The 26,271-nt window shown below is 44.9% G+C and overlaps 1 protein-coding gene across 1 annotated transcript in view; it reads left to right on the top strand.

The window, feature by feature from the left end:
* Nucleotides 1-26,271, top strand: part of LOC124622695 — a gene marked incomplete at its 5' end in the record, with an annotated part of 712,404 nt that overhangs the window by 62,259 nt on the left and 623,874 nt on the right. Inside the window, one exon of the mRNA XM_047148485.1 lies at nt 14,871-15,081. Coding sequence (XP_047004441.1) covers nt 14,871-15,081 — 211 coding nt within the window. The remainder of the gene's footprint in view (nt 1-14,870; nt 15,082-26,271) is intronic.

Raw genomic sequence — 26,271 nt, 5'->3', positions numbered from 1 at the left:
GCAGTACCATGAGTCAGAGCAATAGGTCGAACTCGATTGTCGATCCTTCCGTAGTGGCGCGTGACCGTCCAGAGCCCGGCCTTCTTGCGACCGTACACTCTCGTGACCACTTGTGCCACTACAGTGGCTATGTTTCTGCAAGTCTTTCTGGTACAACGCCGAAAGACATTCAGCTTCTTGTACCCCTATTACCCGACCCCGTTCAAACTTAACTAACGCTCAGGATGTATTTACAGCAAGCCTGGTTTGCATCATCTTAGTGGCACTACTAGCGCCACTCGTATTCGACTGTCTCGAAATTTGGACAGACGTCATCTTTCAGAAGTAGAAAAACACCCACCAGCTTTCGTTTATATCGCACAACTTCATCTTGGTGTTGCGATTTTTTTTTCCTGTCAATCTTCATTACTAAATGGCTGCAGTCACCCAATGCCACTTGCAGGTTGGCTGTGTAACACCTACTAGGGCGCGAAATTTTTTTTAATATTTTCATATAATCGTTGACCGAATTTAAAAACGCAAACTACTGTCGTGATTTACTCAATAACAGGTTCAATCGTACATTAAGGCACTAATACGTGGGGGAGTTGGAAAATAAGACTCCCCTGTCGGCTGTGAACAGAGTTGTGTGTGAAAGGAAAAAAAAGAGAATGAGACATTAAAGATAAGACATGTCTTTATTTTTCTACATAATTTCCAAGTACATTGAGACATTTGTCATACCCCTTTATAAGCTTCCAAAAGCCTTCCAGGAAAAAATCAGGGCGCTGCATACGGAAGAAGCGTTGAACGGCTTGTTTGACGTCAGCACTGCTGCCAAAGCGCCTTCCGCCGAGAGTCTTCTTCAAAGCAGGAAACAGATGGAAGTCACTTGGTGCGAGATCCGGACTGTAAGGATTTTGCGTTGTCCTCACCGTGTGTGGTCTCACATTGTCATCCAACAGCAGAACGCCAGATCTGAAAAGGCTAGGCCACGTTTTCCGAATCACCTCTTTCAATTTCGACAGAGTGGCTCAGTACCGCGCAGCATTGATGGTTGCATCCTCCAGAAAATCCAGCAGCAAAACTCCTTTGGCGTCCCAGGTGAAGACGCATGTTTGCACTCCATGGATGCGACCTTCGAATCGAGCGTGTAATGGTGGACCCACGTTTTATCCCCCGTCACAATCCGAAACACAAGGTCATTGCCAGATACATGGTAACGCACGAACTGTTCCAGTCTGAACGCCATGCGTTGTTCCATGTACAGGGTTATTACAAATGATTGAAGCGATTTCACAGCTGTACAATAACTTTATTATTTGAGATATTTTCACAATGCTTTGCACACACATACAAAAACTCAAAAAGTTTTTTTAGGCATTCACAAATGTTGGATATGTGCCCCTTTAGTGATTCGGCGGACATCGAGCCGATAATCAAGTTCCTCCCACACTCGGCGCAGCATGTCCCCATCAATGATGAGCTCGAAAGCATCGTTGATGCGAGCTCGCAGTTCTGGCACGTATCTTGGTAGAGGAGGTTTAAACACTGAATCTTTCACATAACCCCACAGAAATAAATCGCATGGGGTTAAGTCGGGAGAGCGTGGAGGCCATGACATGAATTGCTGATCATGATCTCCATCACAACCGATCCATCGGTTTTCCAATCTTCTGTTTAAGAAATGCCGAACATCATGATGGAAGTGCGGTGGAGCACCATCCTGTTGAAAGATGAAGTCGGCGCTGTCGGTCTCCAGTTGTGGCATGAGCCAATTTTCCAGCATGTCCAGATACACGTGTCCTGTAACGTTTTTTTCGCAGAAGAAAAAGGGGCCGTAAACTTTAAACCGTGAGATTGCACAAAACACGAACTTTTGGTGAATTGCGAATTTGCTGCACGAATGCGTGAGGATTCTCTACCGCCCACATTCGCACATTGTGTCTGTTCACTTCACCATTAAGAAAAAATGTTGCTTCATCACTGAAAACAAGTTTCGCACTGAACGCATCCTCTTCCATGAGCTGTTGCAACCGCACCGAAAATTCAAAGCGTTTGACTTTGTCATCGGGTGTCAGGGCTTGTAGCAATTGTAAACGGTAAGGCTTCTGCTTTAGCCTTTTCCGTAAGATTTTCCAAACCGTCGGCTGTGGTACGTTTAGCTCCCTGCTTGCTTTATTCGTCGACTTCCGCGGGCTACGCGTGAAACTTGCCCGCACGCGTTCAATCGTTTCTTCGCTCACTGCAGGCCGACCCGTTGATTTCCCCTTACAGAGGCATCAAGAAGCTTTAAACTGCGCATACCATCGCCGAATGGAGTTAGCAGTTGGTGGATCTTTGTTGAACTTCGTCCTGAAGTGTCGTTGCACTGTTATGACTGACTGATGTGAGTGCATTTCAAGCACGACGTACGCTTTCTCGGCTCCTGTCGCCATTTTGTCTCACTGCGCTCTCGAGCGCTCTGGCGGCAGAAACCTGAAGTGCGGCTTCAGCCGAACAAAACTTTATGAGTTTTTCTACGAATCTCTAGTGTGTCGTGACCATATGTCAATGAATGGAGCTACAGTGAATTTATGAAATCGCTTCAATCATTTGTAATAGCCCTGTATTTAGGGGTCAATTGGTGGGACACCCGTCGTGCTGACACCTTCCTGTATCGAAGAATGTCGTGGATGATCTTGTGAGCCCGCTCATGTCCGATTCCCAGGTCTGCCGCTACTCCATCGATGGTGATACGCCGGTTCGCTTTAATCGTGTCATCCACCTTCCTGAAATTTGCATATGTAGTGGCCGTGCGCGTCCGTCCAGGTCTTGGTATGTCCTGCACTTGCTGACGTCCATCACTGAACTGCTGGCACCATCTCCGCACCATTTGCCTCGACATCACACCTGACCCATACACCTCAGCAAGGCGGTTATGAATTTCTGCGCCTGATACTCCAGCTCTCACTTCCGCCTTTGACCACGACTCCACCTTCTCTCCGTAGCTCCGGGAAAAGACTGAGCGGCTGGCCTCCGCTTTGCGCAGGCACTGCGACAGCGCCATCTATTTGATCGTGGTCGACCCCCACCCAGTGGTGTATCGGTGTCTTACAGGCGCGCGTTCACCTGCCGTGTCGTCTTTCGCCCATGTCACACAACTCTGCCCACAGTCGACAGGGGAAACATTTTCCAACTCCCCCTCGTACAATGACTCAGGTATTTAAATTAGAAACTTTTGTACATGTCTTGAGACAACGTAATTGCTTCGGGCATGACATGTTAATTTATAGCTTCTTTACTACTGACTGTATTCGTAGCACATTTTGCAGATGGCGTCAACAGATACCACTGAATGCACGTGCAAAATAATGTCCTTGTACACGCAAAGTTCAGGAGATACGAGGTCATAATCATTCAGATGCATGAAAAACCAGATTTTCTGAAAATATGGGAGTTCGATTCTTTAAGCAGTTGTGGTATTCAATAACAGAGATTTGAACGCATGTATGCAGTTGGAAGACGAAAGCTTTTATATTATCACAATCATCGTCAGACACTGAAGGGAACCGTCTTGTTGATATAACCGACCTTTTCTGCCCGTCGCTGTTTTTATCACGTTGTTGCAGTTCCTGAAGTTCATTTCCCTGACAACACTTTCTACCGTCGATGTTACCGACCTGCTTCTTTATTTATTTATATATTTTTTACCAGGATTTTTCCTTCTAAGATGTTTTCTATGGGGCTGTTACTGAGCCGTGCGTGGCTCGTGTTCGCGCCATCATGTATTTTACACCCTGTTTTTAACGTACTTCCACCTCACTAAGTTAATTTAATTTGCTACTGTCACTGAGTTGCTGCTTTGCCTGACCGTGAGCGGCGCTAGCAGCGCGTATCGATACATCCCCTCTCGTAGTATCTTTGCTCGACTGCTATTACTTCCCGGTCGTTGTCTGTCGTAAGCAAGTTCGGGTCGGGAGTTCGGGCGGCCAGTCAGTGGAACGTGTCTGGAGCGCAGTCCGGACCTGCCAGTCGGGGAGTTGCAATGGGGCACTAGCGCAGTGGGGTTGGAGCAGCAGTGAGGTCTGCGTCGACATGGCTCGCCCGACCATCGCCGCCGCGCATCACTTGGGCCGGGCCACGGCCTTGGTGGATCGTCGGTCGGTCGTCCTACCGAACGACGCTTTTTGGCTCGCCGATCGTTCATGAGCCGGCTGTGTGTGTGTGTGCATCGACTCCCGACTTGTCTTCGTGCATGCTTAGTTATTGTTGAGTGTTGTGAAGTTGTGTGTGTATTTGGCGTTATTTCCCTTGACAAGTTATTTTAAATGTTGTCGGCGTACTGCCCCTGAGAGGTTGGTCGTCTCATTGGGCGACGTGTAACTGGTTCTCCGAGCGCTTCTGGGCCCCTTCAGTTACCATCTTGTGGAACTTCGGTCGTTCCTTTCCTGGTGAAGGGATGTCGTTTTGTCAGTGGGCGTGTTTCCTCTGCATGTTGGGTCCGAGCCAGTATTTCCGCCGTCGTGTGTCTGGAAGTGAGTGGGAGACGCACCAACAGTGCAGTACCGACGGGGCATCAGTCGCGGACGGACCAGCAGGCAGTGGTCGGTTGATGCGGACCAGGGAAGTTATCTCCGCGCGGTGCAGTCGGCTGGGGCCGCTGGCGGTCCCTGCGCAGTGTCGGAGAGCGTGTGGAGCTGCCCGATCGCTACGAGCTTCGTGGTTCACTGACCCAGGACGTCAAAGTTGAGTAGTGGTTTCAACTACCCAAGCCACGTCCATTCATGTTGTGGTCCGTTTGGGTAGTTCGCTGTTGGGGAGGTTTTCCTGTGAGCAACGCCGAGTGTTTGTATTGCTCAAATTTAGTTTAGCCGCCATGCGGTGGAATTAACTATATTGGTTGACTACAATTCAAGTGCACGAGCGCCGGCCGCGGTGGTCTCGCGGTTCTAGGCGCGCAGTCCGGAACCGTGCGACTGCTGCGGTCGCAGGTTCGAATCCTGCCTCGGCCATGGACGTGTGTGATGTCCTTAGGTTAGTTAGGTTTAAGTAGTTCTAAGTTCTAGGGGACTGATGACCACAGAAGTTAAGTCCCATAGTGCTCAGAGCCATTTGAACCATTTGAACCATTTGTACTTATTTTACTTTTTTAACTGTAGAGAGGTCATACCTCGTAACAGGATGTCTGCAACCTGTATACGTGCTGTACCCGCCAGGCCAGCAATGCCCCGGCAGCAGGGATGTTGAGGTAGCTGCTGCGCACGCGTCTTTCCGGGACGTCGCGCATGCGTCCTCGGTGCCTGGCCAGCAGAATGTCAGCTAACCGTGCTGGACTGGAAAAAGCGAACGACCTTTTGCAAATACGTGCAGAATCTTCCACACCGGCAGCCCGGCGAAATTGCACAACCGGCCGTACTTTTTACGCTCGCTGGCGACTGGCCTCAAACGTCCATAGCACAGTGCTGCGTAGAAACACCAGCGTCGACTATTAACCTCGGTTTAAAATTTGTTCTAGGTAGTGACAATGTTTTTTGTTCTGGTATTACGCTACACATGCGGTGTTTATAACTACACCAGTAACCCCGTCGCCTTGAATCTGTAAAGCATCGAACGCTAATGTGTAAAACAGCTCAGTTTTAATAAAAGTCACTTTTTCAGGCACTCTCAATGTTCATAACGCCATAAGTCCTCAGACGTGTATCGTGCAATGGTATAATGATGCAGATATTATTCTCGTCACAAGTAACGACACAGGATAGGAATCGTCTGCGTTGTTCACGAGCCGATTATTGACTAGCAAGTAGAGATGTATATATGGCCATCAATTGGTTTCACTGATTTTGGCTTAGAACATGCGATTCCCCTACACCCGATTTTTGAGCCTTTCCCATTGCATGCAAATGTCGCACGATTGTGGAATGATCACAGTTCATCACACTTGCCAGCTCCCCAGTACACTGACGTTGATCATTGTGGATTATTGCGTTTAAAAGATTTTCATCAAACCCCGTATGTCTTTCTGAACGCGGACTCACTAATGGCAAAACGACCATCCATAAAACGAGAAAACCATTTTCTTGCCGAGGTCTGCCCATTGACATTATTCCCATACACGGCGCTAACATATCTGGTTGCCTACACTGCAGTCACCCCTCCACTTAAATCAAACAGAAGAATATGTGGGAAATGTTACAATTTTTCCAATTTCACTACCGTTTTCTAGCCCCCACAGGTCCACTCAGTATCTAAAAATGACAAAGTGACAACATGTAAAAACAGGTATCAACAATGGACTATGAATAAAAAAGACAATCGATAAGTAAACGTCCATAGCAACCGGAATGGCAAGACGCAAGATAACAATACTACGAATTGTAGTAACCTATTAATTAAGATGCGAGAAGGAACGAAATGATTGGAAGACTAAGAACGATGAGCTCAGATTAAAAAGGATGTAGACGAGAATGCAGCCATTCTTCCACACTGTTCAATCTGTACATCGAAAAAGCAATGGCAGAAATAAAAGATAGGATCATGTATGAATTAAAATTTACGATGGAAGAGTGTCAACGATAAGATTCACTGACGACATTGCTATCCTCAGTTAAAGCGACTACAAATTACAAGGTGTACTGAACGAAATGAATTCAGCACAAAATATGGACTAATGACGAGTAGCAAAAACGAGAATGATGATAAACTTAAGATCAAAAGTGATTTAGAAAATAACGTATGACGGACGAAGGAAAGAGTACATATAAACCAGACAGCCTAAGAGGGCATTCCTGGGCAGCCTTAACCTTAATTTGAGGAACAAATTTCTGGAAATGTACGTCCGGAGCACACTATTCAATGGAGTGAATCATGGACTGTGGGGGAACCGGAACAGAAGATAATCGAAGAGTTTCACATTTGGTACTATAGAACGCTGACATCAATTAGGTGGCCTGATAAGGTAAGAAATGAAGTGGTTTTCCGCAGAATAGACGAAATATCTAGAGAACATTGGCAAGAAAGAGGGACAGGACGATAGGCCATGGGCTAAAACATTAGGGAAAAAGTTCCATGCTACCAGAGGGAACTGTGGAGGCTAGAAACTGTACAGGTAGACAGATATTGGGATATATACCCAAAAACCAATTGAGGATGTAGCGTACAAGTGCTACTCTTTGATAAAGATGTTGACACAGGAGGGTAAATAATGGCGGTCACGTCAAACCAGCCAGATAGCTGATGAGATTCCTTCTCCTCAAAAAAATGACTGTAAGCACACATTTTGTATCCGACGGCCTGCAACTAGTCGGTAATGAAATGAAGCATTCCGTCTCACGAAACTTGTTTGCGTGCAATCTCTGGTGATCTTGATTGTGCGTAGTGCTAACATTTTGATGAATTAGAGTCGACGTCTGCTCGCGTGAACAGAATTGCAGTAATGACACCATAGTTTGGAAACACGTGAGCTTTTCGCCCTTGTCCAGAGGCGAGTGTCGGAACGCTGCTGGTCACGCGAGGAAATTCTTATCGCACGAGGTTCAGCGTAATTAGGGTTGCACACTACTTGCTGGCGACTTTCGCGACATTTCTTATTACGTCTGTAGCCGAAGTACGCGGAAGAGATGTTTTCATATTACCTACCATTACTTCCTGTTTTGTATCTGCGGAAAGTCAATGATGTTATGATTTGCATAAGAACAAGATACTTTTCGTACGGACAAAAACAAAAATGAACTAAAAGTGGTCATGTGAAATTATCTGTACACTCATTTCAATTCTCTAGAGTTGAATGAAATTTGACAATGTTTCCACCTGCAGAAGTGGGAGGATAAAAAGGGATTCACCGCTGCGCAAAAAAATACGAATAGGTCACGACCAACGCCCAGAATTAATGATATAAATGATTGAAATAGATACAGAATGGCTAGAGGATGGGGGAGAGGAGGGGTCGCCATAGGGGCCGGCTGCAGTGGGGCACCGAAGGCTGAGTGCTCCATCCATCACCAAGTTGATCACAAATTTGTCCTCAGAGCTACTAATTTCATTTTACATATAAACATGGACAACAAACTCAGCTAAATATAGGCGATACGCATGGTCTTCCGCAGAACTTCATCAAAGAGGGGGCTAGAAACGAATGTTGCTATTTATTATGTAACTTATTTGGTGAGTCTGAGAACGAATGGAACCCCGAAAATAAATCTGACAACGATGATATTAAACTTATTTTATTTGTTTATACACTACTGACCATTAAAATTGCTACACCAAGAAGAAATGCAGATGATAAACGGGTATTCATGGGACAAATATATTATACTAGAACTGACATGTGATTACGTTTTCACACAATTTGGGCACATAGATCCTGAGAAATCAGTAAGCAGAACTACCACCTCTGGCCGTAATAACGGCCTTGATACGCCTGAGCATTGAGTCAGACAGAGCTTGGATGGCGTGTACGGTACAGCTGCCCATGCAGCTTCAACACGATGCCACAGTTCATCAAGAGTAGTAACTGGCGTATTGTGACGAGCCAGTTGCTCGGCCACCATTGACCAGACGTTTTCAATTCGTGGGAGATCTGGAGAATGTGCTGGCCAGGGCAGCAGTCGAACATTTTCTGTATCCAGAAAGGCCCGTACAAGACCTGCAACATGTCATCGTGCATTATCCTGCTGAAATGTGGGGTTTCGCTGGGATCGAATGAAGGGTAGAGGCACGGGTCGTAACACATCTGAAATGTAACGTCCACTGTTCAAAGTGCCGTCAATCCGAACAAGAGGTGACCGAGACGTGTAACCAATGGCACCCCATACCATCACGCCGGGTGATACGCAAGTATGGCGATACGATTACACGCTTCCAATGTGCGTTCACAGCGATGTCGCCAAACACGGATGCGACCATCATGATGCTGTAAACAGAACCTGGAATCATCCGAAAAAATGACGTTTTGCCATTCGTGCATCCAGGTTCGTCGTTGAGTACACCATCGCAGGCGCTCCTGTCTGTGATGCAGCGTCAAGGGTAACTGCAGCCACGGCCTCCGAGCTCATAGTCCATGCTGCTGCAAACGTCGTCGAACTGTTCGTGCAGATGGTTGTTGTCTTGCAAACGTCCCCATTTGTTGACTCAGGGATCGAGACGTGGCTGCACGATCCATGCGGATCACTCTCCATGTTTCATACCTCTTGATGCAGCCTTGCCTAGTACTAATTTTATCTTATTTCAATAGTTTTGTTTATCAATAGAAACTGTTATGTAGGCATGCTATTCTTATTTTGTGCTAAAGGTTTTCCTGTCAACTCCATTGTTATTTATGTACTGTTCAGTTTTTACTATTTCATTGCAAAGATGTTACTCACTGTATGTTTCTATTTCGCTCTAGATGTGTTACTTCTCTTCCAATGTTGTCTGCTAACATTTAACTTCTTTGGTGATAATACTCAGTAAATGCCTGAAGATGGCCTTGTAAGCCGAAAACCGGTTAGCAATAAAAATAATATTGTAGAACAAAAGCAAACTGGTGCTTTTCATTTATTATTATAATGTTGTTCTACCAAGAACCGACGGAAGATTCTGTTAATATAATTAAGAAATATGTGAAGTTACAGAAGTCACCATAATTGCGTCACTTATATTATCGTTAGTCACACCTACTGAACATTGATTTTCGTTAACAAGTGCGGTGTTTACGTTCTCAACACTGTATTTTTTACTTGTAGTTTCTCTTTCTCTTCTGTGGTTGGTATTTTCTTCGGCCAATAGATCTTGGTTCAAATGGCTCTCAGCACTATGGGACTTAACATCTGAGGTCATCAGTCCCCTAGAACTTAGAACTACTGAAACCTAACTAACCTAAGGCCATCACACACATCCATGCCCGAGGTAGGATTCGAACCTGCGACCGTAGCGGTCGCGCGGTTACAGACTGAAGCGCCTAGAGCCACAACGGCCGCCCCAATAGATATAACTCATGCTGGTAAAAGAATAGTAAAGTTAATTATTCTTTAAGCAACACATGGACCACTTCGCAAATGAAGGTACTAATTCCGTTTACGCCCTCCACCGAAAATTAACACTTGTGTGACTTGTGTCGCTCTAATGTAGCTGTTGACTGTGGTCGTGGGAGGAGAGATGTTTGCCTGCACTCAACGAATTTCTCGAGTGTTCGTTATAATGAAACTGATACAGGGTGTAATCATATAAGTGCAGACGTTTTTATACGCCGAAGAGCCAAGAAACTGATACACCTGCCTCTTATCACTTAGGCCCCCGCGAGCACGCAGAAGTGCCGCAACACGATGTGACATTGATTCGACTATCTTAAATAGTGCTGGAGGGAATGAATCCTGCAGCGCTGTCCATAAATCCGTAAGAGTAAGAGAGGGTGGAAATATCTTCTGAATAGCACGTTGCCAGGTGTCTCAGATATGTGCTCAATAATGTTCATGATTGAGGAGTTTGGCGGCCAGTGGAAGTGTTAAAACTCAGAAGAGGCACTCTGTAGCAATTCTGGGCGTGTCGGGTGTCGCATTGTCCTGCTGGAATGGAATCCATAATGGACATGAATGGATGCAGGTGACCAGACAGGATCCCTACATATGTGTCACCTGTCAGAGCCGTTTCTAGACGTATCAGTGGTCCCATAGCACTCCAACGACACACGCTTCACACCATTAGAGAGCCTCCACCAGCTTGAACAATCCCCTGCCGACATGCAGGGTCCATGGATTCATGAGGTGTCTCCATACCCGTACACGCATGTATACATCAGTGTCTCCATACGCTCGATACAGCTTGAAACGAGTCTCGTCCGACCTGACAACATGTTTTCAGTCATTAACAGTCCAATGTCGGTGTTGACGGCCCAGGGCGAGGCGTAAAGCTTTGTGTCGTGCAGTCATCATTCAGACTTGAAAGCCCATGACGATGATGTTTCGCTGAATGGTTCGCACGATGACACTTTTTGATGGCCCAGCACTGAAATCTGCAGCAATTTGCGGAAGGGGTACACTAGTGTGACGTTGAGCGATTCTCTTCAGTCGTCGTTGGTCCCGGTCTTGTAAGATCTCTTTACGACCGTAGCTATGTCGGAGATTCAATGTTTTACCGGGTTCCTCATATTTATGGTACACTCGTGAAACGGTCGTACGGGAAAATCTCCACTTGATCGCTACCTCTGAGATGCTGTGTCCCATCGCTCGTGCACCGATTACAACACCACGCTCAAACTCACTTCATCCTTGATAACCTGCCATTGCAGCAGCAGTAACCGATCGAGCAACTGCGCCAGACACTTGTTGTCTCATATGGGCGTTGCCGACCGCAGTGACGTTTTCACCTGTTTACGTATCTCTGTATTGGAATACACATACCTATAACGGTTTTTTTGGCGCTTCAGTGTTTGTGGTGCATGCATAAATCAGTGTGTTGGTTGCTTTTTCTCTGCGTCTAAAAGTCTTTCCGAAAGCGCGTCACATATTTTACTATCAGATATTTTCTGCACGGTCGTAACTGCACTACCAAGTGGACTACCCCTGTCATTGTAGACTACCCGTTTTACGTCCACGCGTCTACATCTCAACACCTGACCTACGGCCGAGGGGAGAATAAGCTTTAATTGCTCGTTTCTGCTATGTATACTTGGAGATACTAATCAATAGCCCGCATCTCGTGGTCGTGCGGTAGCGTTCTCGCTTCCCACGCCCGGGTTCCCGGGTTCGATTCCCGGCGGGGTCAGGGATTTTCTCTGCCTCGTGATGGCTGGGTGTTGTGTGATGTCCTTAGGTTAGTTAGGTTTAAGTAGTTCTAAGTTATAGGGGACTGATGATCATAGAAGTTAAGCCCCATAGTGCTCAGAGCCATTTGAACCATTTTTGAACTGATCAATACAAAAATATACTACTCCTAAGCACTGCAATTATAGGTCTGCAAATTAAGCAGATGCTGATGTAATGTTGTTCAGTACAGCATCCTCAGACACAAATAGAAATATCTGCACTTACACACTGTACAGACATGGCCCGGAATAAATCTTTCTGTGAACGCCTTTCCCATCGGTCTGCACCCAACTAAAGCACTGTTGCTATGGAAAAGGGATGACCAGGGCGGGGCCATCCACTTCAGTTGTGCAGAAAGAGAGAGCAGTTGCGATGCGTGTTGTGGTGAATAAATAAATGTCGTGTGACTAGGGCCTCCTGTGGGGTGCAAGTTTTTCGAGTTGACGCCACTTCGGCGACTTGCGCGTCGATAGCGATGAAATGATGATGATTAGGACAACACAACAACCAGTCCCTGAGCAGAGAAAAATCTCCGACCCAACCGGGAATCGAACCCGGGCCCGTGGTATTGACATTCTGTCGTGGTGACCACTTTTTTTCCTTTTTTTTTCTTTATTAAACAATCATAGAACCACATAAGCACAAAAACAAAATAATGGAGTACTGGAACTGTGTCAAAACAAATTGTATCCTACAATAGACTGAAGAACACATTTCAATATACTTAGTGCCATTTTTAAGCTTACGAAACATAACAAAAATTTTAATCTGACACTTCCATCTTCAGTCCAGACAGAGACATAGAACCAAAACGCAAACACATTAATGAGAATTATAATTGGCTGTCTTAACTAGAATTGAAGTTCAATTGATTCACAACCGTCCAAACTCTTCACAGAAAGTCATTTGGAGCATACAAACGAATAACAAAGACATGCACAGGCAACATAAATTAAGGAAAACTTCAAATGAAGTTAATAACACCGTTGAGAAGTCGGGAGCAGTCTGGGGAACAGGTGTAACCCCCTTACTCGTTGTATATTTTGTCCGCTAAATCGTCGTGCATTTGATTTGTGTCCTTACCGACGTCGAGAATTACACTACGCCTTGATTTTCAAAAATTATGTCCAACGTGCTACCAAACATCGTCCTGAAATTTCGGTAACGTTTCATCTTCCAACGTGCCGTTCTCATATAAGCTTCGAATCTAATGAGATTATCTTCACTATTGTGGATGGTGGTATATGTCACACACTGTCCTAACAGCCACATCACGGTGTTGTTCTTGGTAGCGGGAAAATGCTTCGTGTCCAGCCAGAGCAGTATGTCGGTGCAGTGGCTGGCTGGGGTGCTGCGGGTAATCAGGCCCAGCCTCTGCTGCACCCATTTCTAGTTAATGAGAGGGCCGCCACAAGTGAAGCGATGGCGTAAGGTGTCGACCAGACCACAGCGGACGCATTTATCACTGTCACATAAGCCGATTTTATGCAACCTTTCCACTCAGCTGCCGTGGGTGGATCGTGGTGTGGTAAGGTGAAGATTAGATTAGATTAGTACTTGTTCCATAGATCATGAATACGACACATCGTAATGATGTGGGACGTGTCAGGTTAATAAAAGGTGTCAATACAAGATAATAAATTACACAAAATATTACATGACACTTAATATTTTTAACTTTTTTGTGGGTGTTGGGGAAATTACCCACTTACTACATCCAAAAATTCATCTAATGAGTAGAAGGAGTTGCCACTAAGAAATTCTTTTAATTTCCTTTTAAATGCTATATGGCTATCTGTCAGACTTTTGATGCTATTAGGTAAGTGACCAAAGACTTTTGTGGCAGCATAATTTACCCCCTTCTGAGCCAAAGTTAGATTTAACCTTGAGTAGTGAAGATCATCCTTTCTCCTAGTGTTGTAGCCATGTACACTGCTATTACTTTTGAATTCGTTCGGATTATTAATAACAAATTTCATAGGTGAATATATATATTGTCAGGCTACAGTGAAGATCTCTAGCTCTTTAAATAAGTATCTGCAGGATGATATTGGATGAGCTCCAGCAATTATTCTGATTACACGCTTTTGTGCAATGAACACTCTTTTACTCAATGATGAGTTACCCCAGAATATGGTGCCATACGAAAGCAGAGAATGAAAATAGGCGTCGTAAGCTAATTTACTCAGATGTATATCGCCAGAATTTGCAATGACCCTAATAGCGTAAGTAGCTGATCTCAAACGTTTCAGCAGATCCTCAGTGTGTTTTTCCCAGTTCAACCCCATATCAATGCATATACCTAGAAATTTTGAATATTCTACCTTAGGTACCGATTTCTGATCGAAGTCTATATTTATTAATGGTGTTATTCCATTTACTGTGTGGAACTGTATATACTGTGTTTTGTCAAAGTTTAATGAGAGCCCATTTGCAGAGAACCATTGTTTACAATTTCACCAGTTAATGCTTGTTTGTTGGGTGTGATAGCTATACTTGTATCATCGGCAAAAAGTACCAGCTTTGCATCTTCGTTGGTATAGAATGGCAAGTCATTAATTTATATTAAGAACAGCATAGGACTCAAGACCGAACCTTGCGGCACCCCATTCTTGATTGTTCCCCAGCACAAAAAATCCCAACGGGTGACTTCCGTTACTCAGAGCATTTAATATTTCATTAGTGAAAGTATATATAGCATTTTCCGTTGAAAAACCCTTCGGGAAACCAAACTGACATTTTGTTAAAACTTTATTTTTACAAAGGTGTGAAGCTACTCTACAATACATTACTTTTTCAAGAATTTTGGATAAGGCAGTCAGAAGAGAGATTGGGCGGTAGTTGTTGACATCAGGCATATCCCCTTTTTTATACAGTGGTTTAACAATGGCATACTTCAGTCTATCTGCTTCAGAGAGCTATTACATATGTGGCTATGAATCCCACTTATTTCTTGGGAACAAGCTTTTATTATCCTGCTGGAAATGAAACTTATAAAGTGAGCAGTGCTTTGTGTGTGTGTGGGGGGGGGGGGGGGGAGGGGGTGGGTGGGTGTGTGGGTGTGGGCTGTGTTCCGGCCTCCGCAGTGTGTACAGCATTGTGACAGAAGTGGGGTGTGGCATGTTGCAGGCCCCCAGGAGGACAAGCTGCTGGGTTCGATCCTGCTGCCGTCGTACAAGGTGTCGCCGTGCTCGGCGGACGACAAGGTGTACCGGAAGTTCTCGTTCAAGGCGGAGCACGCCAACATGCGGACGTACTACTTCGCGGCCGACTCGCGGGAGCTGATGGTGCAGTGGATGAACGCGCTCAGCCTCGCCTCCATCCTGCAGGACACCTCCAGGTACGCCGACGCAGCGTGGCGGCGGCACGTAGCTGGATTAAAACGCCACTGTGACTGACGTTCCGTAACACACCGCTCCACGAAGGAACTGTCTGAATTGGGCGGGAGTCATTGGATGTGATGCACAAGTACAGACAAACAAGTGGTTACAATTTCAGAAAAATTAGCTGATTTATTCGAGAGAAAGAACTTCACAAATTGAGCTCCTCTGGCCGTTATGAAAGCAGTTATTCGATTTCGAATTAATTAACAGAGTTGTTGGGTGTGCTCCTGAGAGGTATCGTACCAAATTCTGTCCATCTGGTGTCTTAGATCACCAAACTCCCGACCTGGTTTGAGGGTCCTACCGTGGTCGCCAGGGAGAAGGGATTTTTGTTCTGTCCCAAGATGAAGCGCCAGGTTCTCACTAATCCTCATAAACGGGTAGTGGATCTACTGCCGATCTGAGACCCAAGCGACGAAAGCGGCCGCATGCAGAGCCGAGTGCAGAATTTGCATACAAGGGTATCATATAACAGCCCTTCCAAGCCCTTTGCTGTCTCTGACAGAATTACAATGTCTCGGCGAACCTCAAAGTTTTTATTTCTTCCCCACGGATTTTAATACCCACTCCAAACCTTTCTTTTGTTTCCTTTACTGCCTGCTCATTATACAGATTGAATAGCATCGGGGAGAGGCTACAACCCTGTCTCACTCCCTTCCCAACCACTGCTTCCCTTTCATGTCCGTCGATTCTTATTACTGCCATCTGGTTGCTGTACAAATTGTAAATAGCCCTTCGCTCCCTGTATTTTACCCCTGCCACCTTCAGAATTTGAAAGAGAGTATCCCAGTCAACATTGTCAAAAGCTTTCGCTAAGTCTACAAATGCTAGAAACGTAGGTTTCCATTTCCTTAATCTTTCTTCTAAGATAAGTCGTAGGGTCAGTATTGCTTCACGTGTTCCAACATTTCTACGGAATCCAAACTGATCTTCCCCGTGGTCAGCTTCTACCAGTTTTTCCATTCGTCTGTAAAGAATTAGCGTTAGTATTTTGCAGCTGTGACATATTAAACTGATAGTTCGTGTAGAGTTTTGTCAGTATTCTTTTTATTTACTTATATTTTTTTATATAAAGGGTCCACTATACAGGATGAAGAAAAATTCACGCACTCCGATTTCGCAGCGCAGTTCCTCACACACTAGCAATACAAAAATTTCTGTCACAAAATTTCATCCTGTGCTTACTGCCAGCAGTAGATGGACGTTAAAAATAGGCTATTGGCAAGACTGTAATCATATGTACGGTAATACCTCTCTCAGCATGTAACGGAGGTGCTGTGCAGTTGGTAAAGTGGATAGTGTTTTGGGTCAGAACGCAGGAGGTTGAAGGTTCGATTCTGCTATATTATACTGTAGTACGACGGTTGTCCAGAAACTAAGTTCCGATGGATCGTGAAGTGGAAACCACTGGGAAGACCCGCTAAAGCTTTGCACAGATGTGTTGGGCAGTGTCTCTAGTATGCCCGCCTATTGTGTCGCGTCGGTCTTTTCAGTTTTGAGTGAACAATGAGTTCGTAAAGATGGGAAGGGAATAGCGTCTCCCACAAAGTATGAAGGCCTGGTTAGAGGTGTCGCATCCCACACAACACAAATGTCGAGCAGATCCTTCTTCATGCCAATTCTCGGCCGCACACTGCAGGGGCAATGAAGACGCTCCTTCAGCGTTTCTGATGAGAAGTGTTTGATCACCCACAATACAGTCCGTAATTGGCTTCCCATGAGTCTTATCTCTGCTCGCAAGAACCGCTGTCTATGAGGACAAAATTTTTTCCACAGACAACTAGCTGCAGACCAGTGCAGACAACTGGCCGAAAGCACAGGCGGCTGCTTTCTATGATGAGGATATTGGAAAGATGATACAACACTACGACAAAACTCGAACTTGGAGCGGCGGCTATGTAGAGAAGTAGGTGGAAGGTGTACCTAACTGTTGCAAATAAAACGTTTCTGGTTTTCACTGTGGTTTCCATTTTGCGACCGATCGGTACTTATTTTCTGGACAACCTTCGTACAACCGTTTCTTACGCCTCATGTTTCCGACATTTAGGTATTTGGTAATTATTTGCAAAATTACGTCGTTGGCCTTTCTGGTGACGTAAGGTGCATCCGAACGCAGCAAGAATAATAGTTGATACTAATCTATGGGTCCACTGGAATCTAGTAGATGCAGTGGTGTGAAACAATTTGCGTCCGCTACGTGCAACGGTCCGTTTAAAAGCTGGTCAGTGAAAACGATTGTACTTCCATTTCCGTGTTCGTAGTATGTAAGGGCAAATGTTTTATGGAAGAACCACTGTAATCGTTGTTCGACGTTTAAGACAGCAGATGCCGTACCACGCAGACAACATTCAGCAAATATAAACACTCTCGCCTCGACTCAGAATCGAACCCTCGACCACCTGCATGCTAACTCAAAACACTATCAACTGCACCAACGGCACAGCACTACTCCTATATGCTCAGAGGTAGTTACCGTACATGTGATTACAGTGGTGCAAGATTGCCAATCTTTAACATCCACTTACTGCCGGAAATATGCGAGGAACGAAATTTTGTGGGGGGACATTTACGTATTGCTAGTGTGTGAGGAATCGCGCAGCGAAGTCCGAGTGTGCTAATTTTTCTTTACCCTGTATTTCGCCATTCATTCCTGTTGTGTACATGCAATTGCGCTTCAATTGGAAAGCGTAACTCCTCTTGAATATTGAGGATTCTGTATAGGACGGGCTGTGTGAGGCTCCACGAACAACAAGATACACGCTCGTAATTACAAACCCCCGCAAACAGCTCGTCGGCGAATCCATGTTTATCGCAGTGCTTTTTCCTCAATTATCGTATTTCCGCATGTCAGTTTTCCCTATTAACTGTGATCCACCTTGCAGCAAGGTGATTTTGCTAACTGACAACAAACTACAGGAAACGATCTCTGAGACGATAAGCAGCAAAACATGTCATATAGACATATGGCCGGAAATGCGTTCCAGGCGTGGTACACCCACTTGAATGTGCAGATCGATCTTTGAGAGTGCAACTTTCAGTGATGGAGAGCAGACGTGAGAACACATTAGGCAAGGGGTAATGTTGTATCTGTACTAGTGTTTTAGCTGCACACAGGGCAGTGAGGACCACCATACAGTAGCCACGTTACCCTTCGTACCACCAAACGCACGACTTCCAGCAGCGGAGGCAGCATCACCAGCAGGAAGTGAAGGGCTGCCTCGCCTGTGAGGCTTTGTGGAAGGATGTCTGGTCCCACGAGGCGCTCGCCAGTGGTCCCCGTTCACACATTGAGGCTGAACCGGTCTGACGATTCTCTGTTTCCCATACTCCACAGGTGGGTACTGTGAAGGTTGATAACACCGCCCCTTACATACGTAGTCTCATCTGTGAGTAGGATGGCTGACAGAAACACCAACACCGTGGTGGCCGTTTCTACGAATCAGAGACAGGACTCTCGCCACAGTCCGTGGGCAACAAGGCCAGCACTGGTTTTAAGTGATACGGGAAATGGGAGTTCTGGAGAATATTTTACATAAGTGGTCGTCAAACATTGTTCCTCAAGAGGGAATACTGACACTGTGGGGATGATGATGTTTGGTTTGTCGGGCGCTCAACTGCGCTGTCATCAGCGCCCGTACAAAGTCCGAATTTTTTACAGAGTCAAATTATTTTACACAGTCCAATCTAGCCACTGTCACGAATGATGATGATGAAATAATAAGGGCAACACAAACACCCAGTCCCAGGGCAGAGAAAATCCCCAACCCGGCCGGGAATCGAACCCAGGACCCCGTGATCCTGAGGCAGCAACGCTGGCCACTAGACCAGGAACTGCGTACACGTTGTGCAGAGGCACCTTTGGCCACATATGTACTGGACCCTATTATTAACTGGTATGTTGTGAACCCCAAAAGACTAGCTAAGGTAATGGCGTGGCAAGTTGACTGGCAGCCTCAAAGTAGATATCGTTGCATATTGGCTCAATTCGGAACACTTTGTGACGACTGTAATCTGTTTCAGATTGCTCCCAACCGCAGCAACCTAATAGAGGTAACATTGTAGTTGCGTATTTTATCTAAATTCAGCAACTGTAGTTGTTTACCTCTAAATAATCATCAACCAGTAGCATAAAACACATTTAAATTCGTGACCGGCTTCAGGCACTTAGTGCCCTTCTTCGGACGGTTATAACGATCGCATTATTTGCGAGTGTTAACAATAAGACGCATGCAGCGTATTGCTATGACATGTGGTTCACAATGCCTCTACATAAATGGTATAAAGAAGCTAGACAACAAGACAGATATCGTGCTGGAACTGGCATGATGTCTGCGCTTGTTGTCTGGCTTCTTTATACCATTTTTGTACAGGCACTATGAACCACACGACCACAGCAATATGCCAGAGGAGGAGGAGATTAGAGTTTAACGTCCCGTCGACGACGAGGTCGTTGGAAACGGAGCACGAGTTCGGATTAGGGAAGGACGCAGAAGGAAATCAGCCGTGCCCTTTCAAAGGAACGATCCCGGATTTGCATGAAGCTATTTAGGGATATCACAGAAAATAAAATAAGGATGATCTGACGCCAGTTTGAACCGTCGTTCTTCCGAATGGAAGTCGAGTGTGCTAAGCACTGCGCCACCTCGCTCGGTAGCAGTGTACTGCATGCATCTTATTGTTGACAATCGGAAATAATGTGATACCTATAACCTTCTGAAGAAGGGCGCGAAATGCCTGAAAATTAAATTTGTTTTATGTGGTGTCACCGCCAGACACCACACTTGCTAGGTGGTAGCCTTTAAATCGGCCGCGGTTCGTTAGTATACGTCGGACCCGCGTGTCGCCACTATCAGTGATTGCAGACCGAGCGCCGCCACACGGCAGATCTAGTCTAGAGACTCCCTAGCACTCGCCCCAGTTGGACAGCCGACATTACTAGCGATGGTTCATTGCCTACTTACGTTATCATTTGCCGAGGCGATAGTTTAGCATAGCCTTCAGCTGCGTCATTTGCTACGACCTAGCAAGGCGCCATTATCAGTTACTATTGATATTGTGAATCATGTACCGTCAAGAGCGACGTTCATCATTAATGGATTAAAGTTAAGTATTCCACCAGCTACGTCCGTTTTTTCTAAATTCTAATTTCCTTGTCCTGTTCCAGACCTCACGCCAGCCTGCGTGAGCTAAAACGCGTGCATTTCGGCCTCCTCTAGTATCACGGTGTTGGCTCTCCTGCGAACCACAACATTTTATGCAACTGATTGCCAATTATTTAGAGACATACACTGTAGCTGCATGATGAGGAGTTCTTGATTTCACTACGTGTGCGAATGACTGATTAATTTTACTGTTTGTACTTATATTTAAATGCGCTATTGAATATGGGACACTATCACCAAGGTGTGCTCAATTATTTAAATTACAATTTTCTTATGTGTGGCTGTAGGCTTTCCTGGCGTAATCTATTGATGAAGGTTTCTCGGGTCTCCAGCCGGGTGGTAGCGTTGATATCTCGCGACTACCCATCTTCTGGCGAAGATGGGTAGTATGACACTTCGCCGGCCGGTGTGGCCGGCGGTTCTAGGCTCTTCAGTCTGGAACCGCGCGATCGCTACCGTCGCAGGTTCGAATCCTGCCTCGGGCATGGATGTGTGTGATATCCTTAGGTTAGTTGGGTTTAAGTAGTTCTAACTTCTAGGGGACTGATGACCTAATAATTTAAGTCCCAAAGTGCTCAGAGCCATTTGCACCATTTAGTATGACACTTCCCGAAACGTCGCAAGATATCAACGCTACCACCCGGCTGGAGACCCGGGAAACCTTCATCTACAATTTTCTTGTATACACAGCGTTGTATTGCTATTCCTTGCTGCACACAAGTGCGCATTTGAAGATGCTCTTGTCTGTAATGCTCATTCACGAATCCACGTTACTCCTGTGTCACAGTTTATGCTATAGCAGCTGATCGGTACGAGTTGCGAAGGCCCCTGAGTTGTCAGTACTGGAAGATAATCAAGAAAACATTGCCACTTTACACCTTCTGCTCTTGGTCAAATTCACCAGCGCCACTTGAAAAAAAAAAAAAAAAATGGTTCAAATGGCTCTGAGCACTATGGGACTCAACATCTTAGGTCATAAGTCCCCTATAACTTAGAACTACTTAAACCTAACTAACCTAATGACATCACACACACCCATGCCCGAGGCAGGATTCGAACGGCGACCGTAGCAGTCCCGCGGTTCCGGACTGCAGCGCCAGAACCGCACGGCCACCGCGGCCTGCAGCGCCACTTGAAATTAAGAACATCTTAAAATATTACTGTGTAGGCATTTTTGTCGGTTACTGAGCAGGAAAGCTGTTAACGTTAGTTAACGTTTTTGGGCTCAGTTGTTACTTCCTAGATGCATATTATTATGAAACAGGGCTGAGAACCGCAGGCCGCACGAATACTTTATTCGCGCCGCAGTTTGACGACCCATGTTCTGCACAGTCTTCTGTCCTACCACATGCTGACAGACTGCCTGCCAGGAGGTGCAGCTCGTACTGGCACCACTGTCGCAACTGTTATCTCCACCTTCGAGTCATTGCAACGCAGTCATTGGAACGCATTTCTGGCTATGTGTCCGGATCATCTTTCCTGCTCCTACCCCCTCATCATTTCCTGCAGTTTGTGACCATTTAGCAGGATCCTCGTGTATATAATAACAACAATTTTGTCATAATGTTTATCGTTAAATAATAATAATAGTAATATCAACAATATGGTAATTGCGGGTCCGCCTTGATGCAAAAACTTTTGTCATTGATTTATTCCCCAAACTATTTTCTGTGACAAATATCGCTTACGTATGTCAATTGTATAACGCTGACATACGTAACTTCACGTTTTTGTATTTATTAACTAACAGCCGCTTACACAACTGCAGATGACGTGATGTATGCCGAGAAAAACGGCAACAGAAACACACAGCAAATATGCCAGCGACAACAATTTAAAACCATACTGTAACGTACAATAAATACGGTATTATGAAAGCTTATACAATATTTAAAAAACAAACAGTACACATGTAATAATGTTTTACAGCGTTTTATAACTATGCTATTTTCTCCATGTCTTAGAATTAATGAAGCCGCTGATGATAGCGATATTTGTCACTGAAACTAGTTTGGGGAATAAATAAATTACTAAGAAAAGTGTTTTGCACCAAGGCGGACCCATACTGTATGTAAACACGTCCAATGGAAGAGTTCCAAGATCAGATAATAATATCGTGCGGCTCATACCGTGTTACAGTTATTTTTATATGACCCCCTTTCGGTTAGAGGCGTGTCATTTTAAATCATTGAGTCACCGGTGATCGAACCCAGTTCCATCGCTTGAAAAGCGTGAACGCTACCTTTTGACTACTGACAGGGATAATTATATTTCTGACGCTAGTAAAATGAGAAAAAGCCGAAGGAAGGCAGCTGGTGTCTCTGGTAGAATACAGAGTGGTAAGAAGGTAACAAATGATGTGTCGGTTGTGTGGAAAAAATGTTCTGGAAGCAGTGCTGGCTGGAGCAGAGCTGAGAGGCTGGCAGGACGGCAGCTGCTTCCTCAGCACGTGCTGGAAACGAACGTTTGCAGGAGTCCTGGCAGGGACCAGTAATTTGGAGCGCTCATTGGCGCGAGCGAGAAATAACTAAGGGAACTGCCTACGTGCGGCTATTAAGTCTGGCTAAAAGGCAGGCGTGTTAAAACAGACGCGGGGAGAGCAGTGGACCTCACGAAGTCGAGGAGTCAGCTGGCAGCTCTCGCGGTTTTAGAACGGGAGTAATGAGGCCCGTGGGACCCAAATGTGGTTGTGGAGGTGCGTATATGAAGTAGGGAGTGGGTGATATTCAGTGATCAATAAATTTGGTGGAGGAAGCCAGAAAGGACCCATACTTAGCACTGAGGCCACGAAAGGCTCAGAGCAGTGGACAAATAGATATAACGCTTTGGGAAGAACAAAATGTTTCAAATGGCTCTGAGCACTATGGGACTTAACAGTTGAGGTCATCAGTCCCCTAGAACTTAGAACCACTTAAACCTAACTAACCTGAGGACATCACACACATCCATGCCCGAAGCAGGATTCGAACCTGCGACCGTAGCAGTCGCGCGGTTCCGGACTGAAGCGCCTAGAACCGCTCGGCCACCGCGGCCGGCTGGGAAGAACAGTTCTGCAACATGCTCAACATAGATAACATCGACACTCCATACGAACCGGTCACCATGGAGACAGAACTAACCCCTTCACGACGGAAGAGGCTCACGAGATAACAACGCCTCTAAAACACAATAAGGCTCCAGGTCCCGACGCAATATGTAATGAACATATCAAAGGTTCAACTATCCTACTACATCAGTGACAGATATATTAAACTTCTGTCTACAAGAGGGCAACAAACCAGAAATATGGAGGACGTCGACAATTAAGATGCTATATAAGGGGAAAGGCAACCAAATGGATCGAACAGCGGAGGAGTGGTACTCAAGCGTCAACTTTAGGTTACAATATCTCCGGATGTAGTTAACATTTTAAAATGCAACAAACGGCACTGATTACGTATTTGTTTATATGTTCCGATGTGTTAACAAAACTAACGGGGTTCCATTTAAAAAAACGTAGGTTTGTGTTAAAAAACATACTTTCGAGCATTTTTTTATCGTTTGTATTAACCAATTACACTAGCCCCTCTCCTCACGTTCGGTCTGTGGAATCGGTTCGTCAGTATTTGATGTGGTTTACGAAATATATCCAGCGGTAACGTTAGGTGACTCACCCTGTATATGTTCTAGTCCTACGGGAATCTGAAACAGTTGATAAATTCTTTTACTGTCCATGTGTCTGAAGGGCTCACCAGCTTTCCTGCTTTTGAGTGAAAGGGTGCGTCTTAATTAACGAGCACTTGCCCATATAGAAACGTGGCGATGTCAGCTAGCTTGGGGGCAGTCATAGATAACAGCGAGACGGGCTTGGTAAGGTGTTATAGAAGACAATACAGTCCCTTTGTTCCTGTGCAAGCGTGTTTTTGTGTGCGTGTACTTCTCCCTTTTAACTTAAGACTCGTATCCTGTCTCGATTATTGGGGATATTGTCGGTTGGAGACATTAGAAACCAGTTTAAGACCGTGATGTGACTATTACTGCTGGCCATATCCAATCCCATGGTCGGACCTGAGAGTATTTTTAATGTAGTCGGATTTCTGCAGGACACTGATTAGCGTATTGGGTAACAATAATGAGAACTTTAACGTTGCCTTGCGGGTAAAATACTGATGACCCTTACTCATACTGTTACTATACGTGTAGCAGTGCAGATAACTAATGCGGATCCGCCAACATGCGTTTCCGGATAAGTCTGCAGAGCAGTTCGTTGCGTCAATTTTTCCCGCGCACATTGCGAAGAGATCACGGATTCTGGTCTCGGTGGCTTATCACGGGGCCAACGGTGCTCCGTCGGCTAGACGGAAGGGACGTTTCACTTTCAGCGGCCGAGTTCATTCAGTCAGCCGACAACCAGTCACATATTTTTCTTTGAACGCCACAAGCAGAGCCTCGTCAAGAGTGACTTGTTACATGGCAGCAACACTGCAATCCGTCAGTCACAAAATTATTGTATTCCATCGAAGACTGATAGCATTATTCACGATAACTACTTCTTTATCCAAAAACGCAAGCATTTTCGCGTTTCTGTGACCAATGGACATCACCAATATTACATAACTTATTCATAATGTGGCTCAGTAACTAATGTAAAGTGCGACAGACCAAAGTATTGAGACGTCCACAGATATCGACATTCCAACAACAATCACGTAGTCCGACAAAGAATACTTTCGCGGTACGCATTCATTTCACAGACACCGGTAATGTGTTTTTAGCGCAGTCCGTAGGTACGTTGGACCTTCGAAATCAGCAAATTTTGTGAACTTTTATCACGTAGTATGTAGGCGGCATGTAGTGTAGAATCCAAATTTAACCCTCTGCTCTAACTTACTGGGAGCCCAAAAGCCGAGAAAATGTGTCGGTTTTATCATTTTTTCTATATAATTTTTTTTCTTGCATCCAACAACTAAAGCTTAAGACACTTCTTGTAGAGAGAACAATTTCTAACGGTTTGCATTCGTTAAATTTGTATTTACGCCACATACTTACAAAGATACAAAGTTTCAAGCAAACAATAAGGATCGAGTACTATTGAAGAAAAAAGCAGTAAGAATAGATTTTAACATTATAATTTTAATATTTCAGTTCTTTTAAAAAGTTATTACTAGTATGCCTCCGAACCAAATGGTACACATTTGTAGTGTCTCCTCTCGCTCAACCTTGAAAAGTGTCGTCGTCAGTGTTGTCATCATTCTTATCAGTAATGGCACACATGATGTCATCGATGACACGGAGTTCATGACATCATCCATCAATAAAATCAGTCTACGGTACATAAATGAAAATTAATAACCTCTCCCTTCTTATCTCCAGCCAATCATAATGCAGTATTGAAAAGCCAAGATGGCGGAAATAGCCCAGTGTGATTGTGGAAAATTAAAAAAACCCTCCCCTCCCCTACCTCAAGCAAATCATAGTTCAGCAAGCAGTCCTCACCTCCAGCTAACAAAATGCGTATTAAAAGTCCAGAATGGTTAAACTAACCCAATTGAAATCAAGGAAAATTAAAAACACTTACTCCCCCCGCCCCCCATCTCCTACATCCAACCAATCGTAGAGCAGTATTATGCTTTAAAAAAGAATCTGAAATTGAGGAAATAGTCCAGTGGAAAACTTAAAATCCCAAATAGACAGAGTCCTTCCTTGTCTCCAGCCAATCAGAACGTTGTATTAAACACGCAAGATGATGTAAACAGGGTAACTGTGCTTTCTACCTCATCCCTCCTCTTTCCAAAGAATCTGAGCTTAGTATTAGGCAATGAACCAGGTTATGTAGTAAAAAAATTACGTAATATCAATTTGAAAAGCAAAAAATATATTTGCAATCACAACCTAGTATTCCTGTGAACATTATAGCCCCATCTCGGCTGCGCTCAAAAGTGTCCTAAAAATTTATAAAAAAACATATATCTGAACTGCATAAAAAATGACGAACTATGTTTTCAT

This window comes from Schistocerca americana, chromosome 7, assembly GCF_021461395.2.
Source record: "Schistocerca americana isolate TAMUIC-IGC-003095 chromosome 7, iqSchAmer2.1, whole genome shotgun sequence".
NCBI classification, from domain to species: domain Eukaryota; kingdom Metazoa; phylum Arthropoda; class Insecta; order Orthoptera; family Acrididae; genus Schistocerca; species Schistocerca americana.
Note: the sequence above shows the minus strand (reverse complement) of the source record. Positions and strands in the feature narration are given on the sequence as shown.